The sequence below is a fragment of the Mustelus asterias genome, chromosome 5 (assembly GCF_964213995.1).
Source record: "Mustelus asterias chromosome 5, sMusAst1.hap1.1, whole genome shotgun sequence".
Classification (NCBI taxonomy): domain Eukaryota; kingdom Metazoa; phylum Chordata; class Chondrichthyes; order Carcharhiniformes; family Triakidae; genus Mustelus; species Mustelus asterias.
This window is the reverse complement of record NC_135805.1, coordinates 4614978-4639491: the sequence shown is the minus strand read 5'-3', so window position 1 is coordinate 4639491 and position 24514 is coordinate 4614978. Positions and strand designations below refer to the sequence as shown.

General features: G+C 48.7%; 1 protein-coding gene across 1 annotated transcript in view; it reads left to right on the top strand.

Moving 5' to 3' along the window:
- fbxo28 (F-box protein 28) overlaps positions 1–23803 on the top strand; it is a 94462-nt gene extending 70659 nt beyond the window's left edge. Inside the window, exons 3-5 of the mRNA XM_078212138.1 lie at positions 16171–16309; positions 17520–17715; positions 19758–23803. Of these exons, the coding sequence (XP_078068264.1) occupies positions 16171–16309; positions 17520–17715; positions 19758–20203 (781 nt within the window). The 3' untranslated portion in view covers positions 20204–23803. The remainder of the gene's footprint in view (positions 1–16170; positions 16310–17519; positions 17716–19757) is intronic.
- The last annotated feature ends 711 nt before the right edge of the window (positions 23804–24514 follow it).

Below are 24514 nucleotides of genomic sequence, written 5' to 3'. Positions count from 1 at the left end.
GGGCCTGATGAAATGTATCCTAGGATTCTTTGGGAGGCAAGGGATGAGATTGCAGAGCCTTTGGCTTTGATCTTTGGGTCCTCGCTGTCCACGGGGATGGTGCCAGAGGACTGGAGAATGGCGAATGTTGTTCCTCTGTTTAAGAAAGGGAATAGAAATGACCCTGGTAATTATAGACCGGTTAGTCTTACTTCGGTGGTTGGTAAATTGATGGAAAAGGGCCTTGGAGATGGGATTTACGACCATTTAGAAAGATGCGGATTAATCCGGGATAGTCAGCACGGATTCGTGAAGGGCAAGTCGTGCCTCACAAATTTGATAGAATTTTTTGAGGAGGTAACTAAGTGTGTTGATGAAGGTAGGGCAGTTGATGCCATATACATGGATTTTAGTAAGGCGTTTGATAAGGTCCCCCATGGTCGGCTTATGATGAAAGTGAGGAGGTGTGGGATAGAGGGAAAGTTGGCCGATTGGATAGGTAACTGGAAGTCTGATCGAAGACAGAGGGTGGTGGTCGATGGAAAATTTTTGGATAGGAGGCAGGTTGCTAGCGGAGTGCCGCAGGGATCAGTGCTGGGTCCTCTGCTCTTTGTGATTTTTATTAATGACTTAGAGGAGGGAGCTGAAGGGTGGATCAGTAAATTTGCTGATGACACCAAGATTGGTGGAGTAGTGGATGAGGTGGAGGGCTGTTGTAGGCTGCAAAGAGACATAGATAGGATGCAAAGCTGGGCTGAAAAATGGCAAATGGAGTTTAACCCTGATAAATGTGAGGTGATTCATTTTGGTAGGACTAATTTAAATGTGGATTACAGGGTCAAAGGTAGGGTTCTGAAGACTATGGAGGAACAGAGAGATCTTGGGGTCCATATCCACAGATCTCTGAAGGTTGCCACTCAAGTGGATAGAGCTGTGAAGAAGGCCTATAGTGTGTTAGCTTTTATTAACAGGGGGTTGGAGTTTAAGAGCCGTGGGGTTATGCTGCAACTGTACAGGACCTTGGTGAGACCACATTTGGAATATTGCGTGCAGTTCTGGTCACCTCACTATAAGAAGGATGTGGAAGCGCTGGAAAGAGTGCAGAGGAGATTTACCAGGATGCTGCCTGGTTTGGAGGGTAGGTCTTATGAGGAAAGGTTGAGGGAGCTAGGGCTGTTCTCTCTGGAGCGGAGGAGGCTGAGGGGAGACTTAACAGAGGTTTATAAAATGATGAAGGAGATAGATAGAGTGAACGTTCAAAGACTATTTCCTCGGGTGGATGGAGCTATTACAAGGGGGCATAACTATAGGGTTCATGGTGGGAGATATAGGAAGGATATCAGAGGTAGGTTCTTTACGCAGAGAGTGGTTGGGGTGTGGAATGGACTGCCTGCAGTGATAGTGGAGTCAGACACTTTAGAAACATTTAAGCGGTTATTGGATAGGCACATGGAGCACACCAGGATGATAGGGAGTGGGATAGCTTGATCTTGGTTTCAGATAAAGCTCGGCACAACATCGTGGGCCGAAGGGCCTGTTCTGTGCTGTGCTGTCGATGTTCTAATACCCGTCAGGAAGGTCGCCGTGAGGATCATCCTCCAAGTGGTCCACATGGTCCTGGAGAGGGGGTTGGGGGAGGGTATATAAAACCTGGTGGCCACCAGACATTAGATTGATATCAAATGACTAACTTAATCTATTTATCTATTCATGTTTATATTCCTATATGCATATATACATCCGTGCCACGGTTGGCGCACGACTCCTTTGTGCCAAAAATAAAAGTTGTTATTCCGACCTCCGCTGAATGGACAAAGATGGTTAGGGGCCAATACGTGGAGTGGTCGGAGCATCCCTGTCTTTACAGTCAGTCTGTCCTGTCTCTTTCCCGTGGTGGTAGGATTTTAATTGTGACCAATGTTTCCAGCCGCCCTTTCCCTTAACATCGACACAGGCACATGTGTTGCTGGTAAGGATAATCTCGTGGGGTCCTATCCATTTTGGTGCAAACCCGGGTCGGTCTGGGGCAACCCGAATTAAAACTTTATCCCCTACTTGGGGGAGGGTGGTGGTGTGACTGACATTTTGATCTCCAGCCTGGTCTCTAATGGCTTGCTGGTCTCTGTCTGCGTGGTGCAGATCTCGGAGCTGTGAGTCTCGTTGCTGTACATACCTCTTGATTTTGTCCCGAAGGGGTGCCATTTCTTTCCCCCCCCCCCCCCACGGCAATGTTTTCTGGGAGTCGCATTGCCCTCCTGGTCATTAGCTCAAACGGGGTGAGCCCTACGGTACAACCTGGGGTGGCCCGTAGGTGCATCAAAATACAAGGAAGGACATCTACCCACCCCTGACCTGTCTCTGCGATGGATTTGGCTGTCGCATTTTTGAGAGTGCGGTTCATCCGCTCTACCATTCCAGCACTTTGAGGGTGGTATGGGATGTGGAATCGCTGTCGGATTCCTCGGGCTTTACAAGCGTGCTTCATCACCTTGCCTGTAAAGTGTGTCCCCTGGTGGGAGTCCAGTTGCAGCGGGACTCCCCACCTTGGTATTATTTCGTTTGCCAGGATATGGGCTACAGTGGGCTACGCAATCCCGGGTTGGAAAGGCTTCTACCCATCGGGTGAACTGGTCTATGAGGACTAGGCAGTACTCCTTCCCGCGGCTGGTGGGTAGGGGGCCGATGAAATCAATTTGGAGGTTTTCCCAAGGTCCCTTTGGTCTGGGTTGGTGCTATTTTAACTTTCAGGGGCCGACCGGGGTTATGCTGAGCGTATATAATACATCTTTGGCAGTGCTGAGCTACATCTCGCCCCATCCCTGGCCACCACCAATCAGCTGATAAGCGGACCGGGGTCCCATCCCGGCCGGAGTGGTCCGGTTCGTGGTGGAGTCGGAGTAGTTCAGCCTGTATGAATGAAGGGGCAACTACCTGGTGCCCTCTGCGCCATACCCCATTCTTATCCAGGGACGCCCCTGCCTGCTCCCACCGTGCCACCTCGTCTGGGTCAGCGCTACCCTGGAGTTTACAAATGTCCCCCTCTTCCATGGGTGGGGTGGTGATGGCGGCTCCCTGCGGGAGGGCTTCCCCAGCTGCAGCTTTGGCAGCAGCATCTGTGAGTTGGTTTCCCTTTTGCTCCGCAGTCCTCGCCTTCTGGTGGGCTTTTATTTTAATTACGGCTGCTTCCGAGGGTAACCTGGATGCCGTTGCCAAGTCTCGGATTATGTTTTTGTGTTTTACATGCCCCCCGCTGCGGTGATGAATCCGCGCCTTTTCCATGCCATCGAAATGACTGGAGGAACGCGGGGTTCTGCCTATCTGCATCGGGCATTCCCTCATGGGACATAAAGGCATCAAATTTCCATCGCCCATATTCCTGGGCCCCTTCCTCCTTCCCCTGCACTACCCCTACTATTGCGCCCCAGCCCACGGGGACCTGCCCCATGGTCTGGACGATAACATTTTTAAAGTCCGCCAGAGCCTGATCCTGCTCTCGGCGACTCTCATCCAGGTTTGCACACCAGGACCCACTCTGGTGCTCTGCCTGAAGCCGGGTCCAATAATTCTCGGGCATCTTAGCTCTTACCAGCCCTGCTATGTCCCGGTTATGTAGGTTATGACACAGTTGCATTTCCTTAACCTTCTGCCAGAAGATCGCATTACTGTGTCTGGGCTGGAGGGTCGGGAGTTTCTCTAATAATTTCATTGTGTCTCCCGGTGTGAGTGACACATAGATCATTTTAATCTGGGTTTGCCGCCCTCGCCCATCTCTCCCTTGTCCCCCAGGAACGCATTTGATCTTTAAGGGAGCTGCCATAGCGTCCTGGGGCGGGGGGTCGGTGGCCAACGGGAGGTTCCCCCCTGTTGGGCACAGTGAGCCCGTTTCATCCATTAAGCATTCCCAATCGGGACGCTCCTCACTTGGAAATTCCTGTGAGAAGTCGGACAGTGCTGGCAGCACGGGGTTAGCAGCCATCACAGCGGCGCGCTTTCGCTGTGTGGACTGTTCTTGCTTGTCCTGAACATATTTATGAACTCGCCCTGCTAGAGTGATGTGGGCTTTTAATATCAGGATCCAAGCCTTATCATCTTTATTCCTCTTTTCTTTCGCCCACCATTCCCGTTGGTTTTCGAGTGGATCTTGGGGTTTCCACCCTGCTTTGATCATGACCAGTGGTGTGCTAGTCCTGGCTCTGGTGCTTCTCTCGGATACTTGTGTGGGTATCTCTGAGGTTACTGGTTTGGTGTTCCCACTGTCAGTGTGTTTAAACTTTCAGCAGCAACATGCAGAGCCCGTCCTGCGTGTAGCGGGGAGATTACCGCGCACAGAGGCAGGTGAGCTCTGACCACGACTACAGGGGCCGGGACCACCCTTTCCTTGCCAACTCCTATCGCTAAGTCAATCCTCAGAGGCTCGCCGTTTCCCTATCTCCTCGGGATCACCCTGACCTGGGTGCGGACAGGCGTGGAATTGACCGCAGATAGGAGTTCCCCCAGCTTATAGCCGTTCTTTTGCGCTACCAGAGGTCTCCTGCTTGTAGTGGTCGAGGCACTCACAGAGGCTCCAGACTTAGTAGCGCCCGGACATGTAGCAGACTCCTCGCGGATTCTGCCCCCAGTGGCCCGAACCTTTCGCGCCTGCAGAGGTCCGACCCGACTTGCAGCGCCCGGACTTGTACCGAACTCCGAGAGCCCGATCACAGTGGCCCAAACCTGGACGTCCTCCCGGCTTCTACTATTCTCAAACTCTGTCCTGTCAGGTACCTATAGATCAGTTAGTTTATGGTCGGGTTCATCGTCAGGGGTACACGGAATGTAATGGCAACACAATCAATCACAGTTCGCGACCCCACTCGCCCACACAAAAAGAACCTACCCTACTGTGCAGTTTATTGAACGGACTCTGTTCACAGGTTCAGATCGCGGCAGCCCTGAAACACCGCTCTGACACTGGGAACGCCCGCGGATTTAAATGAGGAAAGATACTCACCCAGTGCCCAGAGACGATGTTCCAGCGATGGTCACGATCCCGGACGAGCCCCCAATTGTTAGTGCGAGTGGGCGAACACGACCACTACGGACCCAGAGTCAGGTTCAACAATGGCACAGCTTTATTCCTTTACATTGACGGAGGTACAATCAGGACATACATACAATAACAGTCCCGAAAGCACTCTGAAAGCCTGCCACAATGGGCTACAGTTATACTCAAACTTTGACACTTTGTATGATTCAAATGTTAATGTTTTGTTTACAGTATTTGACCTGACCATTCTGTTTGATGTTTTAAGTACAGTATCAATGTTCAGGTATGGTAATCGTTTCTGTCCAATGGGTTTATCAATGGACTAGAATCTCCCCGGGGTTTCTTATACAATAGGTGTTTAATTGAATATCAGGAAGTCTTCCAAGTCTCGGAGGCCTTCTGAAGTGTTTGATAAGGGCTTCCTGGTATCCTTGGAGCCAATTTAATTAAATGGAAGGGTATGCTAATGTGAGTTCCTGAGTCCTTTTGTCAGCCTTGTTTCTGCGTTTTAAAAGACCTGCTTGTCTGTTCACACTTTGTGCCTGGGTGCTGCTTTGTCCTGTTTCATTTATTTGATTTTATTCGAAGAAATATTTAATCTAAGGAATCACAGAAATTTGTGTCCGCTTACACTTTGAAGCTGCACCCATCCAGGCAAGTGGAGAGAATCCATCAAATTCCCAAAAATGCTCACTCAGTCTCTGTCTTACTCAAGCCAAAGTGTCCTCTCACTGACTGTGTACCTTCACTGAGAGGAAGCTCGCTAGAAATGTAAAAACAGGTAACAAGGGGTTTTTCAGGCCTATAAAAAGGTGTTGTGAAGTTGCGTAGAGTAATTGTAGATTGAAAAGTACAATGTTAGAATTTGGTGTTGAAAATTGTAAAATCTTAAGAGGATAAAGCATTGTGTGGTTCTGTTAAAAGGTGGTGTTTTTGTGCTTGGAGGTTAAAAGTGCAAGCCCACAGAGTACCCAAACTGAAACATTTTTATCGAAAGGCCGAGCAGCAGTGTTACCAAGGCAACAGGTTTACAGGCTTTTGAATTTAGCCAATCAGTTTAAATCAGGCATTTAGATACCAGCAACCTATTAAATTTAAATCAGATGATTTGGGCAACCTAGGACCTATTGTGGGAGATATTGATAAGTCATCACGGGTATAAAAGGAAGGGGACAGTGGGGAAAGGGGAGAGAGCAACTGCCACCTGCCACAGCTCAGAGCTCAAAGCCTCATCCTAGATAGCAACGGTATGAAAGAGGAATGAATAGAGAAGGTCCAGAATATTCTGGAAGACACAGAACTGGTTGTAATTTAGAGAGTGACTAAAGTTCTATTTGTTGTTAATGAGTGGGCGGAACAGCATTCCATTAGAATCATGTTTTGGGTTTGTTAATAGTTTAGTTAACTTGTTCACTGCAAGTTAGATAAATAAATGGTTACTTGCTGATTTTAGAGAGAATGTCAGGGAGTTATTTTGATTTAACCACTAAATGTTGCTGAAGAGCAGATTGTACCAGTTCACACTCACTCTTACAGACTGAGGCGAGGAACTCCTCTTTGAGTGGTTAGCTGTTAGTTCTCAGAGGGGGGAATCCACCTCTGCATTATAACAAAGGAAAATAGTAATTAAAGTCAGTGATCCTCCGGGGAGTGAAAACAGGTAGTTAATGTTAAGTAATAAGGAAATGGTGGATGAAATGAACAAATATTTTGTTTCTTTCTTCAGGACAAAGAATACAGAAACCATTCCATAATAGCTGTAAATCAGGAGGTGGAAGGGAGAGAGGGACTTGCTGAAATTACAATCACTGGGGAAGTGGTACTCAGCAAATTGAAGGAAGGCTGACCCTCGAGTCTTAAAGAGATGGTAGATGCAAGTGTTAATTTTCCCAAATCCCTTCGATTCTCGAAAGGTTCCATCAAATTGTAAAGTAGCAAATCTAACCCCTCCCTTCAAGAAGAGAGGGAGACAGGAAACAGGAAACTCGAGGCCTGTCGTGGGGAAAATATAAGAATTGATCATTAGATTATAGCTGGACGCTGAGAAAAAGAAACTCCTGTTGGGGAGCACTTCAGCGGTCACGGGCATTCGGCCTCTGATATTCGGGTAAGCGTTCTCCAAGGCGGCCTTCGCGACACACGACAGCGCAGAGTCGCGGAGCAGAAACTGATAGCCAGGTTCCGCACACACAAGGACGGCCTCAACCGGGATATTGGGTTTATGTCACACTATTTCACATAAATATTTCTGCTTTTTTCCTCCTGAGTCTTTATCATGCGATCCTAGAATCAGAATTTATGTCACACTATTTGTAACTCCCACAGTTGCGTGGACCTGCAGAGTTTCACTGGCTGTCTTGTCTGGAGACAATACACATCTTTTTAGCCTGTCTTGATGCTCTCTCCACTCCCATTGTTTTGTTTCTTAAAGACTGGATTAGTTGTAAGTATTCGCATTCCAACCATTATTCATGTAAATTGAGTCTGTGTCTTATAAGTTCTGTTTGTGAACAGAATTCCCACTCACCTGAAGAAGGGGCTCAGAGCCTCGAAAGCTTGTGTGGCTTTTGCTACCAAATAAACCTGTTGGACTTTAACCTGGTGTTGTTAAACTTCTTAAAAAGAAAAACTCCAGGGAATCAGAAAAAGTCAGCATGGTTTAGTGAAAGAGGAATCCTGTTTAACCAAGCGATTGGAATTCTTTAAAGGAGTAAAGTGCCCTGTGGATGAAACTTGCAAACATAGTGTACTTTGGATTTCCAGAAGGCATTTGAGAAGATTCCACATCAAAGGTTATTGCAGAAAATAAAAACTTATGGTATACAGGGTAACATATTAGCATGGATAGAAGATTAGTGAACTGGCAGAAACCAGATAGTCTGCAGATCATTCTCAGCCCTGTCCTGCACCACGGTCATTACAGTTCCTAATGGAGATCATTCTCAGCCCTGTCCTGCACCATGGACATTACAGTTCCTAATGGAGATCATTCTCAGCCCTGTCCTGCACCATGGACATTACAGTTCCTAATGGAGATCACTCTCAGCCCTGTCCTGCACCATGGACATTACAGTTCCTAATGGAGATCATTCTCAGCCCTGTCCTGCACCATGGACATTACAGTTCCTAATGGAGATCACTCTCAGCCCTGTCCTGCACCATGGACATTACAGTTCCTAATGGAGATCATTCTCAGCCCTGTCCTGCACCATGGACATTACAGTTCCTAATGGAGATCATTCTCAGCCCTGTCCTGCACCATGGACATTACAGTTCCTAATGGAGATCATTCTCAGCCCTGTCCTGCACCATGGACATTACAGTTCCTAATGGAGATCATTCTCAGCCCTGTCCTGCACCATGGTCATTACAGTTCCTAATGGAGATCATTCTCAGCCCTGTCCTGCACCATGGACATTACAGTTCCTAATGGAGATCATTCTCAGCCCTGTCCTGCACCATGGACATTACAGTTCCTAATGGAGATCATTCTCAGCCCTGTCCTGCACCATGGACATTACAGTTCCTAATGGAGATCATTCTCAGCCCTGTCCTGCACCATGGTCATTACAGTTCCTAATGGAGATCATTCTCAGCCCTGTCCTGCACCATGGACATTACAGTTCCTAATGGAGATCATTCTCAGCCCTGTCCTGCACCATGGACATTACAGTTTCTGATGGAGATCATTCTCAGCCCTGTCCTGCACCATGGACATTACAGTTCCTAATGGAGATCATTCTCAGTCCTGTCCTGCACCATGGACATTACAGTTCCTAATGGAGATCATTCTCAGCCCTGTCCTGCACCATGGACATTACAGTTTCTGATGGAGATCATTCTCAGCCCTGTCCTGCACCATGGACATTACAGTTCCTAATGGAGATCATTCTCAGCCCTGTCCTGCACCATGGACATTACAGTTCCTAATGGAGATCGCTCTCAGCCCTGTCCTGCACCATGGACATTACAGTTCCTAATGGAGATCACTCTCAGCCCTGTCCTGCACCATGGTCATTACAGTTCCTAATGGAGATCATTCTCAGCCCTGTCCTGCACCATGGACATTACAGTTCCTAATGGAGATCATTCTCAGCCCTGTCCTGCACCATGGACATTACAGTTCCTAATGGAGATCATTCTCAGCCCTGTCCTGCACCATGGTCATTACAGTTCCTAATGGAGATCATTCTCAGCACTGTCCTGCACCATGGACATTACAGTTCCTAATGGAGATCGCTCTCAGCCCTGTCCTGCACCATGGACATTACAGTTCCTAATGGAGATCATTCTCAGCCCTGTCCTGCACCATGGACATTACAGTTCCTAATGGAGATCATTCTCAGCCCTGTCCTGCACCATGGACATTACAGTTCCTAATGGAGATCATTCTCAGCCCTGTCCTGCACCATGGACATTACAGTTCCTAATGGAGATCACTCTCAGCCCTGTCCTGCACCATGGACATTACAGTTCCTAATGGAGATCATTCTCAACCCTGTCCTGCACCATGGTCATTACAGTTCCTAATGGAGATCATTCTCAGCCCTGTCCTGCACCATGGACATTACAGTTCCTAATGGAGATCATTCTCAGCCCTGTCCTGCACCATGGACATTACAGTTCCTAATGGAGATCATTCTCAGCCCTGTCCTGCACCATGGACATTACAGTTCCTAATGGAGATCGCTCTCAGCCCTGTCCTGCACCATGGTCATTACAGTTCCTAATGGAGGTCATTCTCAGCCCTGTCCTGCACCATGGACATTACAGTTCCTAATGGAGATCGCTCTCAGCCCTGTCCTGCACCATGGACATTACAGTTCCTAATGGAGATCATTCTCAGCCCTGTCCTGCACCATGGACATTACAGTTCCTAATGGAGATCATTCTCAGCCCTGTCCTGCACCATGGACATTACAGTTCCTAATGGAGATCATTCTCAGCCCTGTCCTGCACCATGGACATTACAGTTCCTAATGGAGATCATTCTCAGCCCTGTCCTGCACCATGGACATTACAGTTCCTAATGGAGATCATTCTCAGCCCTGTCCTGCACCATGGTCATTACAGTTCCTAATGGAGGTCATTCTCAGCCCTGTCCTGCACCATGGACATTACAGTTCCTAATGGAGATCATTCTCAGCCCTGTCCTGCACCATGGACATTACAGTTCCTAATGGAGATCATTCTCAGCCCTGTCCTGCACCATGGACATTACAGTTCCTAATGGAGATCATTCTCAGCCCTGTCCTGCACCATGGTCATTACAGTTCCTAATGGAGGTCATTCTCAGCCCTGTCCTGCACCATGGTCATTTCAGTTCCTAATGGAGATCATTCTCAGCCCTGTCCTGCACCATGGACATTACAGTTCCTAATGGAGATCATTCTCAGCCCTGTCCTGCACCATGGTCATTACAGTTCCTAATGGAGATCATTCTCAGCCCTGTCCTGCACCATGGTCATTACAGTTCCTAATGGAGGTCATTCTCAGCCCTGTCCTGCACCATGGTCATTTCAGTTCCTAATGGAGATCATTCTCAGCCCTGTCCTGCACCATGGACATTACAGTTCCTAATGGAGATCATTCTCAGCCCTGTCCTGCACCATGGACATTACAGTTCCTAATGGAGATCATTCTCAGCCCTGTCCTGCACCATGGACATTACAGTTCCTAATGGAGATCATTCTCAGCCGTGTCCTGCACCATGGTCATTACAGTTCCTAATGGAGATCATTCTCAGCCCTGTCCTGCACCATGGACATTACAGTTCCTAATGGAGATCATTCTCAGCCCTGTCCTGCACCATGGACATTACAGTTCCTAATGGAGATCGCTCTCAGCCCTGTCCTGCACCACGGTCATTACAGTTCCTAATGGAGGTCATTCTCAGCCCTGTCCTGCACCATGGACATTACAGTTCCTAATGGAGATCATTCTCAGCCCTGTCCTGCACCATGGACATTACAGTTCCTAATGGAGATCGCTCTCAGCCCTGTCCTGCACCATGGACATTACAGTTCCTAATGGAGATCACTCTCAGCCCTGTCCTGCACCATGGACATTACAGTTCCTAATGGAGATCATTCTCAGCCCTGTCCTGCACCATGGACATTACAGTTCCTAATGGAGATCATTCTCAGCCCTGTCCTTTGCCTTTATTATATATTTGCAAAGGCTGTAGATGATATGACATCTCTTAAATTTTCACACCAGTTGTTTTTCTATCAATGTTCTGCTGTTGCAACTCAGAACAAAGAAAATTACAGCACAGGAACAGGCCCTTCTGCCCTCCAAGCCTGCACCGACCATGCTGCCCAACTTAACTAATATTCCCTACATTCTGGGACCATGTCCGTATATTCCCATCCTATTGATGCATCTGTCAAGACGCCCCTTAAAAGTCACCATAGTATCTGCTTCCACTACCTCTCCCGGCAGTGAGTTCCAGTCACCCATCAACCTCTATGTAAGAAAACCTGCCTCGTACATCTCCTTTAAACCTTTCCCCTCGCACCTTAAACCTATGCGCCCTAGTAATTGACTCTTCCACCCTGGGAAAAAGCTTCTGTCTATCTGTCCATGCCCCTTACAATCTTGTAGACTGCTATCATATCACCCCTCAACCTCCGTCGTTCCAGTGAGAACGAACCAAGTTTCTCCAAATTCCCCTCATAGCCAATGCCCTCCATACCAGGCAACATCCTGGTAAATCTTTTCTGTACCCTCTCCAAAGCCTCCTCATCCTTCTGGTAATGTGGCGACCAGAATTGAACACTATATTCCAAGTGCGGCCTAACTAAGGTTCTATAAAGCTGCAACATGACTTGCCAATTTTTAAACTCAATGCCCCGGCTGATGAAGGCAAGCATGCCGTATGCCTTCTTGACTACCTTCTCCACCTGCGTTGCCACTTTCAGTGACCTGTGTACCTGTACACCCAGATCCCTCTGCCTATCAATACTTTTAAGAGTTCTGCCATTTACTGTATATTTCCTATCTGTATTAGACCTTCCAAAATGCATTAAAGTTTATTTATTCGTCACAAGTAAGTCTTGCATTAATACTGCAATGAAGTTACTGTGAAATTCCCCTAATCGCCAGACTCTGGCGCCTGTTCGAGTCAATGCACCTAACCAGCACATCTTTCAGAATGTGGGAGGAAACCAGAGCACCCGGAGGAAACCCACGCTGACACGGGGAGAATGTGCAAACTCCACACAGACAGTGACCCGAGCCGGGAATCGAACGCGCGTCCCTGGCGCTGTGAGGCAGCAGTACTAACCACTATCCTATCGTGCTACCTCACTTTTGTCCAGATTAAACACCATCTGCCATCTCTCTGCCCAAGTCTCCAACTGAGCTTATCCTGCTGTATCCTCTGATGGTCCTTATCACTATCCGCAATTCCACCAACCTTTGTGTCGTCCGCAAACTTACTAACCAAACCTCCAAATCATTTATATATATTTCGAACAGCAAAGGTCCCAGCACTGATCCCTGAGGAACGCCACTTGTCACAGCCCTCCATTCAGAAACGCACCCTTCCACCGCAACCTCTGTCTTCTTTGACCGAGCCATTTCTGTATCCATCTTGCCAGCTCACCTCTGATCCCATGCAACTTCACCTTCTGTACCAGTCTGCCATGAGGGACAGTGTCAAAGGCCTAAATGAAATCCATGTAGACAACATCCACTGCCCTATCCTCATCAATCATCTTCGTCACCTCCTCGAAAAACTCAATCAAGTTAGTGAGACACGACCTCCCCTTCACAAAACCATGTTGCCCCTCGCTAATACATCCACTTATTTCCAAATGGGAGTAAATCCCGTCTCGAAGAATCCTCTCCAATAATTTCCCTACCACTGACGTAATGCTCACCAGCCTGTAATTACCTGGATTATTCTTGCTACCCTTCTTCAACAAAGGAACAACATTGGCTATTCTCCAATCCTCTGGGACCTCCCCTGTACAGTAAGAAGTCTCACAACACCTTGTTAAAGCTTTAACCTGGTGTTGTGAGACTTCTTACTGTGTTTACCCCAGTCCAACACCGGCATCTCCACATCATGACCTCCCCTGTAGCCAGTGAGGATACAAAGCTCAAGGCCCCAGCAATTTCCTCCCTTGCCTCTCTCAGTATTCTGGGGTATATCCCATCAGACCCTGGGGACTTGTCTACCTTAATGATTCTCAAGGCCCCCAATACCACCTCCTTTTTGATCTTGACATGACCCAAACTATCTACACACCCTTCCCCAGACTCATCATCCACCAAGTCCTCCTCTTTGGTGAATACTGACGCAAAGTACTCAATCTCGCCCATTTCCTCTGGCTCCACGCATAGATTCTCTCCCTTGTCCTTGAGTGGGCCAACCCTCTCCCTGGCTATCCTCTTGCTCTTTATATATGTATAAAAAGCCTTGGGATTTTCCTTAATCCTGCTGGCCAATGACTTTTCGTGACCCCTTTTAGCCCTCCTTACTCCTTGCTTAAGTTTTTTTCTACTTTCCTTGTATTCCACACTTGCTTCGTGTGTTCCCAGCCTCCTAGCTTTGACAAATGCTTCCTTTTTCTCTTTGACTAGGCTCACAATATCTCTCGTTATCCAGGGTTCCTGAAACTTGCCATACTTATCCTTCATCCTTACAGGAATGTACCAGTCCTGAATCTCTATCAACTTACACTTGAAAGCCTCCCACATGCCAGATGTTGATTTGCCCTCAAACATCTGTCCCCAATCTACGTTCTTCAATTCCTTCAATTGGGGGAAGGCTAATTGTAATTAGCCTTCCCCCAGTTTAGCACCTTCACTTGAGGATTACACTTATCTTTATCCATCAGTACCTTAAAGCTTACTGAATTGTGGTCACTATTCCCAAACTGCTCTCCTACTGAAACATCGACCACCTGGCCGGGCTCATTCCCCAATACCAGGTCCAGTACAGCCCCATCCCTAGTTGGACTGTCCACTTACTGTTTCAAGAAGCCCTCCTGGATGCTCCTTACAAACTCTGCTCCATCCACGCCCCTAGCACTAAGTGAGTCCCAGTCAATATAGGGGAAGTTAAAATCTCCCACCACAACAACCCTGTTACTTTTACACCTTGCCAAAATCTGCCTACATATCTGTTTCTCTATCTCCTGCTGGCCGTTGGGAGGCCTAAGGTAAACCCCCAACATTGTGACTACACCCTTCCTATTCCTGAGCTCTGCTCATATTGCCTCGCTGTATGAGCCCTCCGATGTGTCCTCCCGGAGTACAGCTGTGATATTCTCCTTCCCCAGTAGTGCAACTCCCCCACCCCTTTTACATCCCCCTCTATCCCGCCTGAAACATCTGTATCCTGGAATGTTAAGCTGCCAATCCTGTCCTTCCCTTAACCAAGTCTCTGTAATGGCAACAACATCGTAGTTCCTGGTACTAATCCAAGCTCTAAGTTCATCTGCCTTAGTTCCACTTCTCGCATTGAAACAAATACACTTCAGTCCACCACGAGACCCTCTATGATGAGCAACCCCACCCTGCCTGCTCTTCCTCTGAGTCTTACAGGCTCTCCTCTCTATTTCCCCTTCAGTTAATTCACCTTTGCCTTGGTTCCCAGCCCCCCTACCAAACTAGTTTAAATCCTCCCGTGTGACACTCGCGAAGCTCCCGGCTCCTTCTGAGAGCTCTGACAGTTCAACCTGGCAGGAATTGCACCTGAATTTTCCAAAGCTGATTCTGTAATGAATTAAGTAAATCTGGAATACAATCTTTATTCATCAACGATGGTCATTAAATGCCAGGATTATTGTAGGAACATATCTTGCTCTGTAATGTCCTTTCGGAAAGGAAATGCTTTCCTGGTCTAGCCTAACTGTGACTCCAGAAGAAGATTGTTGTGTTTAACTTTCCACTGCTCTCTGAAGTGGCCGAGCAAGCCACTGAGTATTTAGTAAGATGCTGCACCTCTGCTTCCGAGGTCAGTGAGATGCGTAAAGATGTGGAGATTCATGGCCATGGCGCAGTTTGGAAACATGGTGCTAACTCTGACTGGTGGGAAGGGTAGAGCGGGGCGTGTCGAGAGGGCTAGAAGTACATCCCTGAGATTTACTTCTGAGGCTGTGGAAGGCTCTGGTCAGACCCCATATGGAGTATTGGGAACAGTTTTGGGCTCCATATCTAAGGAAGGATGTGCTGGCCTTGGAAAGGATCCAGGGGAGGTTCACAAGAACGATCCCTGGAATGAAGATCTTGTCGTATGAGGAACAGTTGAGGACTCTGGGTCTGTACTCGTTGGAGTTTAGAAGGATGAGGGGGGATCTTATTTAAACTTACAGGATACTGTGAGGCCTGGAGAGGATGTTTCCATTAGTCGGAAAAACTAGAACCGGAGGGCACAACCTCAGGCTAAAGGGACGATTCTTTAGAACAGAGATGAGGAGGAATTTCTTCAGCCAGAGAGTGGTGAATCTGTGGAACTCTTTGCCGCAGAAGGCTGTGGAGACCAGGTCATTGAGTGTCTTTAAGACAGAGATAGATAGGTTCTTGATTAATAAGGGGATGAGAAAAATATCCATGATTGAATGGCGGAGCAGACTCGATGGGCCGAGTGGCCTAATTTTGCTCCTATACCTTATGATCTTACAACCGATTGTGCAGAGGTGGGAACATCCGCACCCTGTTGTGATGTGGATAAATAGACCCTCAAGTCCAAGTCACAGGGAAGAACAAGGATAACAGTCTGTGTCGATCTCCATTACTGCAGGGGGATGATAGGAGAAATGCTTAACCATCGCTGGGCGAGGGCTGGACGCGGGGCGAGGGCTCAGGGCGGGGGCTGGGCGCGGGGCGGGCTGGGTGCGCGGGGGCTGGGCGCGCAGGGGGGGCCGGGGGCTTGGCGCGCGGGGCTGGGCACGGGGCGGGCCGGGGGCTGGGCGCGCGGGGTGGGCTGGGGGCTGGGGGGAGCGGGGGCTGGGCGCGGGGCGGGCTGGGCGCGGGGCGGGGGCTGGGCGCGCAGCGGGGAGGGGGCTGGACGCGGGGCGGGGGCTGGGTGGGGCACAATGGTGAGAGGGAGAGATGAGAATGATGGAGCAACACAAGGATATGGGCTCCGCACTCACTGTTAGAAGTTCGGAGAACTCTACACGGAAAGGGTTAATTGTGTCTTCTTGCAGGCGGGAGTCGGAGCGTAGGAATCACTCACTGGCACGTCACGCTGATATCCTGGCAGCAGTGGAAACCAGACTGTCCCTGCTCAACATGACCTTTATGAAATATGTCGACACAAATCTCTGCTGCTTCATCCCTGGCAAGGTGGGTGTGGAATGGGGTGACGGTGGCAAGTGGCTGACTCAGACGGGGCTGCCGGATTGGGGATGGTTTAGAAGCTGGCAGGGCACAATCTTTTTATTGATTAAAAATTTGGGGGATATTAAAAGAGAGAAAAATACTTTTGTTAACTTTCCCACCCTCAGGATGTTGGAGCTCTGTATCTAACCGCGTGCTGTACCTGTCCTGGGAGTGTTTGATGGGGCAGTGTAGAGGGAGCTTTACTCTGTATCTAACCTCATGCTATCCCTGTCCTGGGAGTGTTTGATGGGGACAGTGTAGAGGGAGCTTTACTCTGTATCTAACCTTATGCTATCCCTGTCCTGGGAGTGTTTGATGGGGACAGTGTAGAGGGAGCTTTACTCTGTATCTCACCCCGTGCTGTACCTGTCCTGGGAGTGTTTGATGGGGACAGTGTAGAGGGAGCTTTACTCTGTATCTAACCTCATGCTATCCCTGTCCTGGGAGTGTTTGATGGGGACAGTGTAGAGGGAGCTTTACTCTGTATCTAACCCCGTGCTGTACCTGTCCTGGGAGTGTTTGATGGGGCAGTGTAGAGGGAGCTTTACTCTGTATCTAACCCCGTGCTGTACCTGTCCTGGGACTGTTTGATGGGGACAGTGTAGAGGGAGCTTTACTCTGTATCAAACCCCGTGCTGTACCTGTCCTGGGAGTACTTGATGGGGGACAGTGTAGAGGGAGCTTTACTCTGTATCAAACCCCGTGCTGTACCTGTCCTGGGAGTGTTTGATGGGGGACAGTGTAGAGGGAGCTTTACTCTGTATCTAACCCCGTGCTGTACCTGTCCTGGGAGTGTTTGATGGGGGCAGTGTAGAGGGAGCTTTACTCTGTATCTAACCCCGTGTTGTACCTGTCCTGGGAGTGTTTGATGGGAGACAGTGTAGAGGGAGCTTTACTCTGTATCTAGCCCCGTGCTGTACCTGTCCTGGGAGTGTTTGATGGGGGACAGTGTAGAGGGAGCTTTACTCTGTATCTAGCCCCGTGCTGTACCTGTCCTGGGAGTGTTTGATGGGGGACAGTGTAGAGGGAGCTTTACTCTGTATCTAACCCCGTGCTGTACCTGTCCTGGGAGTGTTTGATGATATATCTAGTGGTCTTGCTGAGGTTCTTTATGTTGCCTGCTCCTTTGCTGTGTGTTACCCACTTGTCTGGTGTGTTCTTACATTTGATGCAGGTAATCGATGAGATTTACCGGGTTCTTAGGTACGTAAACTCCACCAGGTCTCCGCAGAGAGCCCACGAGGTCCTGCAGGAGCTCAGGGACATTTCCTCAATGGCCATGGAATACTTTGATGAGAAGATTGTGCCCATCCTGAAAAAGAAGTTGAGTGGTTCGGACATGTCAGGCCGTCTGCTTGGAGTCCCCCCAGGTACTTCACCCAGATACTTCACCCAGATATTGACAGTGACTGCATTGTGTTGTCTTGTGGACCCTGTGAGCGTGCTGGGAGAAAGTAGCTTCCAGGTGTGTGTGTTGTGTGTGGTCAACATGGAGGATTAGACAGCCCACACACACACACACACACACGCACACGCACACGCACACACACACATACATGCATCTACACACCCAGTCAGTCCTCACTTAAAGTTCTGGTTCTTATCCTGAAAAACACAGCTTTGATTCTTATGGGACACTGTGTTTCACAATGTTAAAGTTGCAGTTAGGTTCTTTTGGCTATTTCTTATTTGGAAAAATATGATACAATTTGAAATACTGTACCAGGATAACAGGTGCCATGATGGTTAACACTGCTGCTTCACAGCGCCACAGACCCAGGTTCAATTCTGACCTCAGGCCACTGTCTGTGTGGAGTTTGCACGTTCTCCCTGTTTCTGTGTGGGTTTCCTCTGGGTGCTCCGGTTTCCTCCCACACTCCAAAAATGTGCAGATTAGGTTAATTGGCCATGTTAAATTGCCCTTAGTGTCAGGGGGATTAGCAGGGTGAATACATGGGGTTAGGGGATAGGGCCTGGGTGGGATTGTTGTCAGTGCAGGCTCGATGGGCCAAATGGCCTCGTTCTGCACTGTAGGGATTCAATGATTCTGCTTGTCTATCACTCTGCATTCCGAGCTCAAAGTCCCAAAAGAAATCGATGATTATAACAGAAATACTGTATAAATTCAAATTAGACGACACTAAATCACCCAAACAGCCCTTAATAGCATTGTGTCTGTGTCTCAACCACAGCACTTCTAAAACTTGTATCTCTTTTTCCCCTTCTCTCCACCTCTCCTTTCCTAAATTGTCTCTCTCTGCTTTCCCACTCTCCCCCTCTAATAGATAGGCTGGAAATTTGGGCAAGAAATGGCAGATGGAGTTCAATCCTGATAAATGCGAAGTGATGCATTTTGGTAGAACTAACGTAGGGGGGAGCTATACGATAAATGGCAGAACCATAAAGGGTGTAGATACGCAGAGGGACCTGGGTGTGCAAGTCCACAGATCCTTGAAGGTGACGTCACAGGTGGAGAAGGTGGTGAAGAAGGCATATGGCATGCTTGCCTTTATAGGACAGGGCATAGAGTATAAAAGTTGGGGTCTGATGTTGCAGATGTATAGAACGTTGGTTCGGCTGCATTTGGAATACTGCGCCCAGTTCTGGTCGCCACACTACCAGAAGGACATGGAGGCTTTGGAGAGAGTGCAGAGGAGGTTTACCAGGATGTTGCCTGGTATGGAGGGGCTTGGTTATGAGGAGAGATTGGGTAAACTGGGGTTGTTCTCCCTGGAAAGACGGAGGATGAGGGGAGACTTAATAGAGGTGTATAAAATTATGAAAGACATAGATAGGGTGAACGGTGGGAAGCTTTTCCCCAGGTCGGTGGTGACGTTCACGAGGGGTCATAGGTGAAGGGGGGGGGAGGTTTAACACGGATATCAGAAGGACGTATTTTTCACAGAGGGTGGTGGGGGCCTGGAATGCGCTGCCAGGCAAGGTGGTGGAGGCGGACACACTGGGAACGTTTAAGACTTATCTAGATAGCCACATGAACAGAGTGGGAATGGAGGGATACAAAAGAATGGTCTAGTTTGGACCAGGGAGCGGCACGGGCTTGGAGGGCCGAAGGGCCTGTTCCTGTGCTGTATTGTTCTTTGTAAGTCTCTCTCTCCACCTCTCAGTCTCTCTCTCTCTCTCCTTTTTCACCCTCCCCCTCTAAGTCTCTCTCTCCTTTCTCACTCTCCACCTCTCAGTCTCAGTTTCTCTCTCTCGCTTCTTTCCCACTCTCCCCCTCTAAGTCAGTCTCTCTCTCTCTCCTTTTCCAACCTGCCCCTGTTTGACCATATCCCCTCCCACTTGACTCCCAAGCTCCTCTCTCCCATTAGAGGTGGCGAGTGAGTGAGGAACTAAGCAGCATGGGGTAAAGTTTGGGTTTTGAATGATGTTTTGTGCCTTGTTTTGTGTGCAGTTCCTGGACCATCCACCACACTGACGGCTGTGCAGCTCTTCTCCAAGCAGAATCCAGCCCGCCAAGAGCTCTGCAAACTCCAGCAGCAGATGAAGGCACAGGGATTGAATGTGACAGCCACCAGGCGTGAGGTCTCGGAGTTCCGCGTCAAGTTCCAGGAGCAGCTCAAGCAACTGCAGGACCAGGACCAGAAGATCCTGGAGCAGAACCAGATCATTGGTGAGCAGAACGCCCGGCTTGCTGAACTGGACCGAAAGCTGGCCGAGCACGCCCTCAAACACCAGCAGAACGAGCAGAAGATCAAGGACCTGCAGGAGCTGCTGGAGCGAATCATTGAGACAGGTGGACAAGCTACCAGCGGGTCAAACAAACGCAAGAAAGAGCCACCTGAGGGCGCTGCCTCAGACTTACCCACCCGTGCCAAGCGCCTTCGGAGCAGGAAGTGAGCTGGGAATGGCAGAGGGAGATTTTGTTGTTCTTGTGTCACTCTGTGTGCGTGTGCTTCAGCACCAGGTTACACTGTATATAAGATGTGCAGCAACACATCGGGAGAACAGATGGTATTGGAATGGCAACAGGCTCTCGCCACAGGTTTGGGCAGAGGGGAAAGGAAAGTCCCACAATGGGAGCTGAAGAGCAGTTGATGTTCGAGTGAGTTAAACTCTGTCCCATTCCCCCGTATTGGGTTACAGAGTGAGTTAAACTCTGTGCCTTTCCCCAGTATTGGATGTCTGAGTGAGTTAAACTCTCCTTTTCCCCGGTATTGGGTGTCAGAGTGAGTTAAACTCTATCCCTTTCCCCAGTATTGGGTCACGGAGTGAGTTAGACTCTGTCCCTTTCCCCAGTATTGGGTGTCGGAGTGGGTTAAACTCTGTCCCTTTCCCCAGTATTGGGTTACAGAGTGAGTTAAACTCTGTCCCTTTCCCCAGTATTGGGTTACAGAGTGAGTTAAACTCTGTCCCTTTCCCCAGTTTTGGTTTACGGAGTGAGTTAAACTCTGTCCCTTTCCTCAATATTGGATGTCTTAGTGAGTTAAACTTTGCCCCCTTCCCCAGTGTTGGGTTACAGAGTGAGTTGAACTTTGCCCCCTTCCCCAGTATTGGGCTACAGAGTGAGTTAGACTCTGTCCCTTTCCCCAGTATTGGGTGTCGGTGTGAGTTAAACTCTGTCCCTTTCCCCAGTATTGGGCTACAGAGTGAGTTAGACTCTGTCCCTTTCCCCAGTATTGGGTGTCGGTGTGAGTTAAACTCTGTCCCTTTCCCCAGTATTGGGCTACAGAGTGAGTTAAACTCTGTCCCTTTCCTCAATATTGGATGTCTTAGTGAGTTAAACTTTGCCCCCTTCCCCAGTGTTGGGTTACAGAGTGAGTTGAACTCTGCCCCTTTCCCCAGTATTGGGTGTCGGAGTGAGTTAGAATCTGTCCCTTTCCCCAGTATTGGGTGTCGGAGTGAGTTAGAATCTGTCCCTTTCCCCAGTATTGGGTGTCGGAGTGGGTTAGAATCTGTCCCTTTCCCCAGTATTGGGTGTCGGAGTGAGTTAAACTTTGCCCCCTTCCCCAGTATTGGGCTACAGAGTGAGTTAGACTCTGTCCCTTTACCCAGTATTGGGTTACGGAGTGTGTTCAACTCTGCCTCTTTCCCCAGTATTGGGTGTCGGACTAAGCTAAACTCTGTCCCTTTCCCCAGTATTGGGTTATGGAGAGAGTTAGACTCTGTCCCTTTCCCCAGTATTGGGTGTCGGAGTGAGTTAAACTCTGTCCCTTTCCCCAGTATTGGGTGTCGGAGTGAGTTCGACTCTGCCTCTTTCCCCAGTATTGGGTGTCGGACTAAGCTAAACTCTGCCCCTTTCCCCAGTATTGGGTGTCGGAGTGAATTAAACTCTGTCCCTTTACCCAGTATTGGGTGTCGGAGTGGGTTAAACTCTGTCCCTTTCCCCAGTATTGGGTGTCGGAGTGGGTTTGGGCAGCAATATTTGGGCCTCAGTACCAGCGCCTCCCCTCTCTGCAAAGTGTAGAGTGGTTCCTTATCTCTAGTCTGATGAGCTCCTTTAGAAATTCTTGTAATGCATGAAGTGGGGACTAGGTCAGACTTGGTTGGAATCTGCCCCCCGCCCCTCCATGGAGAATATTGGGATATTAAAGGTTAGGAGCCCAGAGTTCCTCTGGCTTTACCCTTTCAGTACTGGAGGAAGATTGGAATATTTTATTCCAGAAACAAACTGAATGAGACTGCTTGCAGGAGCAGAACAAGCTGATCTGAGACTGTAAATCCCTGGATCGGACAGTGCTCCCACTGCTGCTGTGTGAATGGGCTGTGCCACCTCTCAGCACATTGACTGTGCCCCGACCTCTCCATTGGCAGTACGGTTTTCTCCAAGCTCCTGTAGTGGTATAAATGCAAGATCTTAAATCTGAGAGACAAGCCCCCATTCTGACCACTCTGTATTGGTTCTCAGGAATGGGACGTTCCGCTGCCTATCTGTGGTCCAGGTTATTCACTAATTGGTTCTTTCAGGATTTAGAGTAACAAGCCGGGGAGCTCTCCTCAGTGCTGGGCACAGCCTACCCTTCATATCTTAGTGTCATGTGCAGGAATAGTCCAATATGTCAAAAAGCTAACTTTGCTTCATTCTTCAGAATATTGCATCCAGGGGCAGTGATGTCCACTTGACAGCCTGAGGTGGTGATGTGGGTCTACATCGCTATTACTCGTCACTCTGTCTGTCCACCTCCATCCTTTCCCTCAATGCCTCTGTCCTTGGGCTGAAGCAATCATTCCATTTTCAGCATCAGTTTGCCCACATGTGGTATCACTGCTGAGCCCAATGCTGCCCCTCATCCTGTCTTCACCCAGTCTCCAGAGATAGAGGAGGGCACCTGCAAACCCGCTGGCATTTCCCTGCCAGATTGAAGCTGGTCACCAATTGGCCCTGCCCTGCCCTGCCTCACTTGGCAATATAACAACAATGAGATTCTCTTCAGAAATCCAACCCTCAATAAAATACAACCCTTGGGGCAGATGCTGTTGCTGTTTTCAGAATTGACGCATTTGGCTTCTTCAGTGACTTGTCAGTGTTAAACCAGTCTGAAACTCCTCCTTTTGATCATTGTATTACTGTCACAGGCAGCTGCTGCTATCTCCCTGTGCCACTTGTACACTAATGAAGCTTTCAGCCTAAATGATTGCTCCTGCCACTCCAATCCTGAGTTCCGATCCCCAGTCCCGTCTACCCTGTCTGAGATATTTTTCCTTAATGTTTGTCAGAAGGGGTTAGGATTAATGCTCAATTTGAACTCGAGTCTATTCTCACTGCCATCTCTGCTTTGTGTGTGCCTTTGACCTGTTATTCACTGATTATCCCATCAGTAGCATGGGTTTTCAGGTGTCCTGAGTTTGCCTCTCGCATGGTGGCCGTCAGACTTTGCAGGATCTTGCAGTGATGTTGTGGAACCCTCAAACACCACATGTGTACCAATGAGGAGCTGCTGACTGGGAGGGGAATACACCACTGACCTGAACTAAGAACTGTTGGATGTAAGAAAAGCCTTAATGAGGCAGTCAGTGCGGTGCTGGACTCTGGTTCAGAGAGAGAGTCTCGAAAGACTCTTCATGCCATGTTGAGAATCCCAAGGTGTGATCCTATTCCTGTCTATTGTATTGTGGCAGGACCGGGTCTACAGACCACCCTAAACCATGTACAAACCTACAGACTGAGATTACAGCCCAGCATCCTGTTCAAGGAGGCTCACTGGTGAGGGTCCCTCAAGTCGAATAGGTGTCAGGTGGGGTGGTGGTCGGTGCTGCTACAGTTGGCATCAAGTGCCCTTGGCTGGGAGGGGAATATTGGCCAGTAGATTGTGTCTCAGTGATCTCCGATTGGGGGGGCATATCTGTTGGAACGTGATGTTGGCCTTGGCAGTGATGCCCTCCAGTTCATCATCCTGTCAGAAAAGGAATGAGCAGTTTACCACCAGGATGTTGTCAGTGGCTTGGGCAATGTACCCTCGCATGGAGGAGGGGCAAGAATAAAATAAATGTTCAGTGTGAGTTTTTTTTTTAAGTTCAACAAGAATGAGTGGCCAAATGTTCAGTTATGGCATGATGTCAGCACCTTTGTGTCCTTAAAGTTGTGTGGAAGGGCACCGGAATACTCCACAGGGTTAAACACACCCTCGCTTTCCAAAAGAAGACCAAGCACATTTCTATTTCAAATGTTTCTTTCACTAATTAAAAGTACTGGATCTCTGGGAAGGGCTGTTTCTGAGTTGTATTGACTGTAACAAGCAGTGAAGTTTAATCATTTGTGGGATTTAAAACACAAAGTTTGTTTAAAAAGAAACCCCATTGCGCGCATGTGTCGGCAGCCTTCATCTTTTTATTTTCCATTCTAGCCAGACTGTTCACCAACTCATTCACTTACAGGATGTCTGGTCAGATCGGGACTGTTCATCTAGTGTGGTGTTGGCTATTTAGGTTCCTTTCGAAAGATGCTGAGCAGGGAGGCACTAGATTCATGGACAGAAGGTTCTATAAGAAATGGGCTTGGACCACCCAGCTCATGGAGCCTGCTTTGTTATTCAGTAAGAGCAGGGCTGGACATCGGCATCAACTCCACTTATCCAATCCACGTATCCATCTTTTCTCAGTGCCTGCTCTAAAAAAACACTGAGTGGCCCTTTGGTACCGAGAATTCAACAGTTTCCCAGCCCTCCTGATCACAGTCCAAAATGGCCAACCCCTTTGTCTGAGAGGATGGCT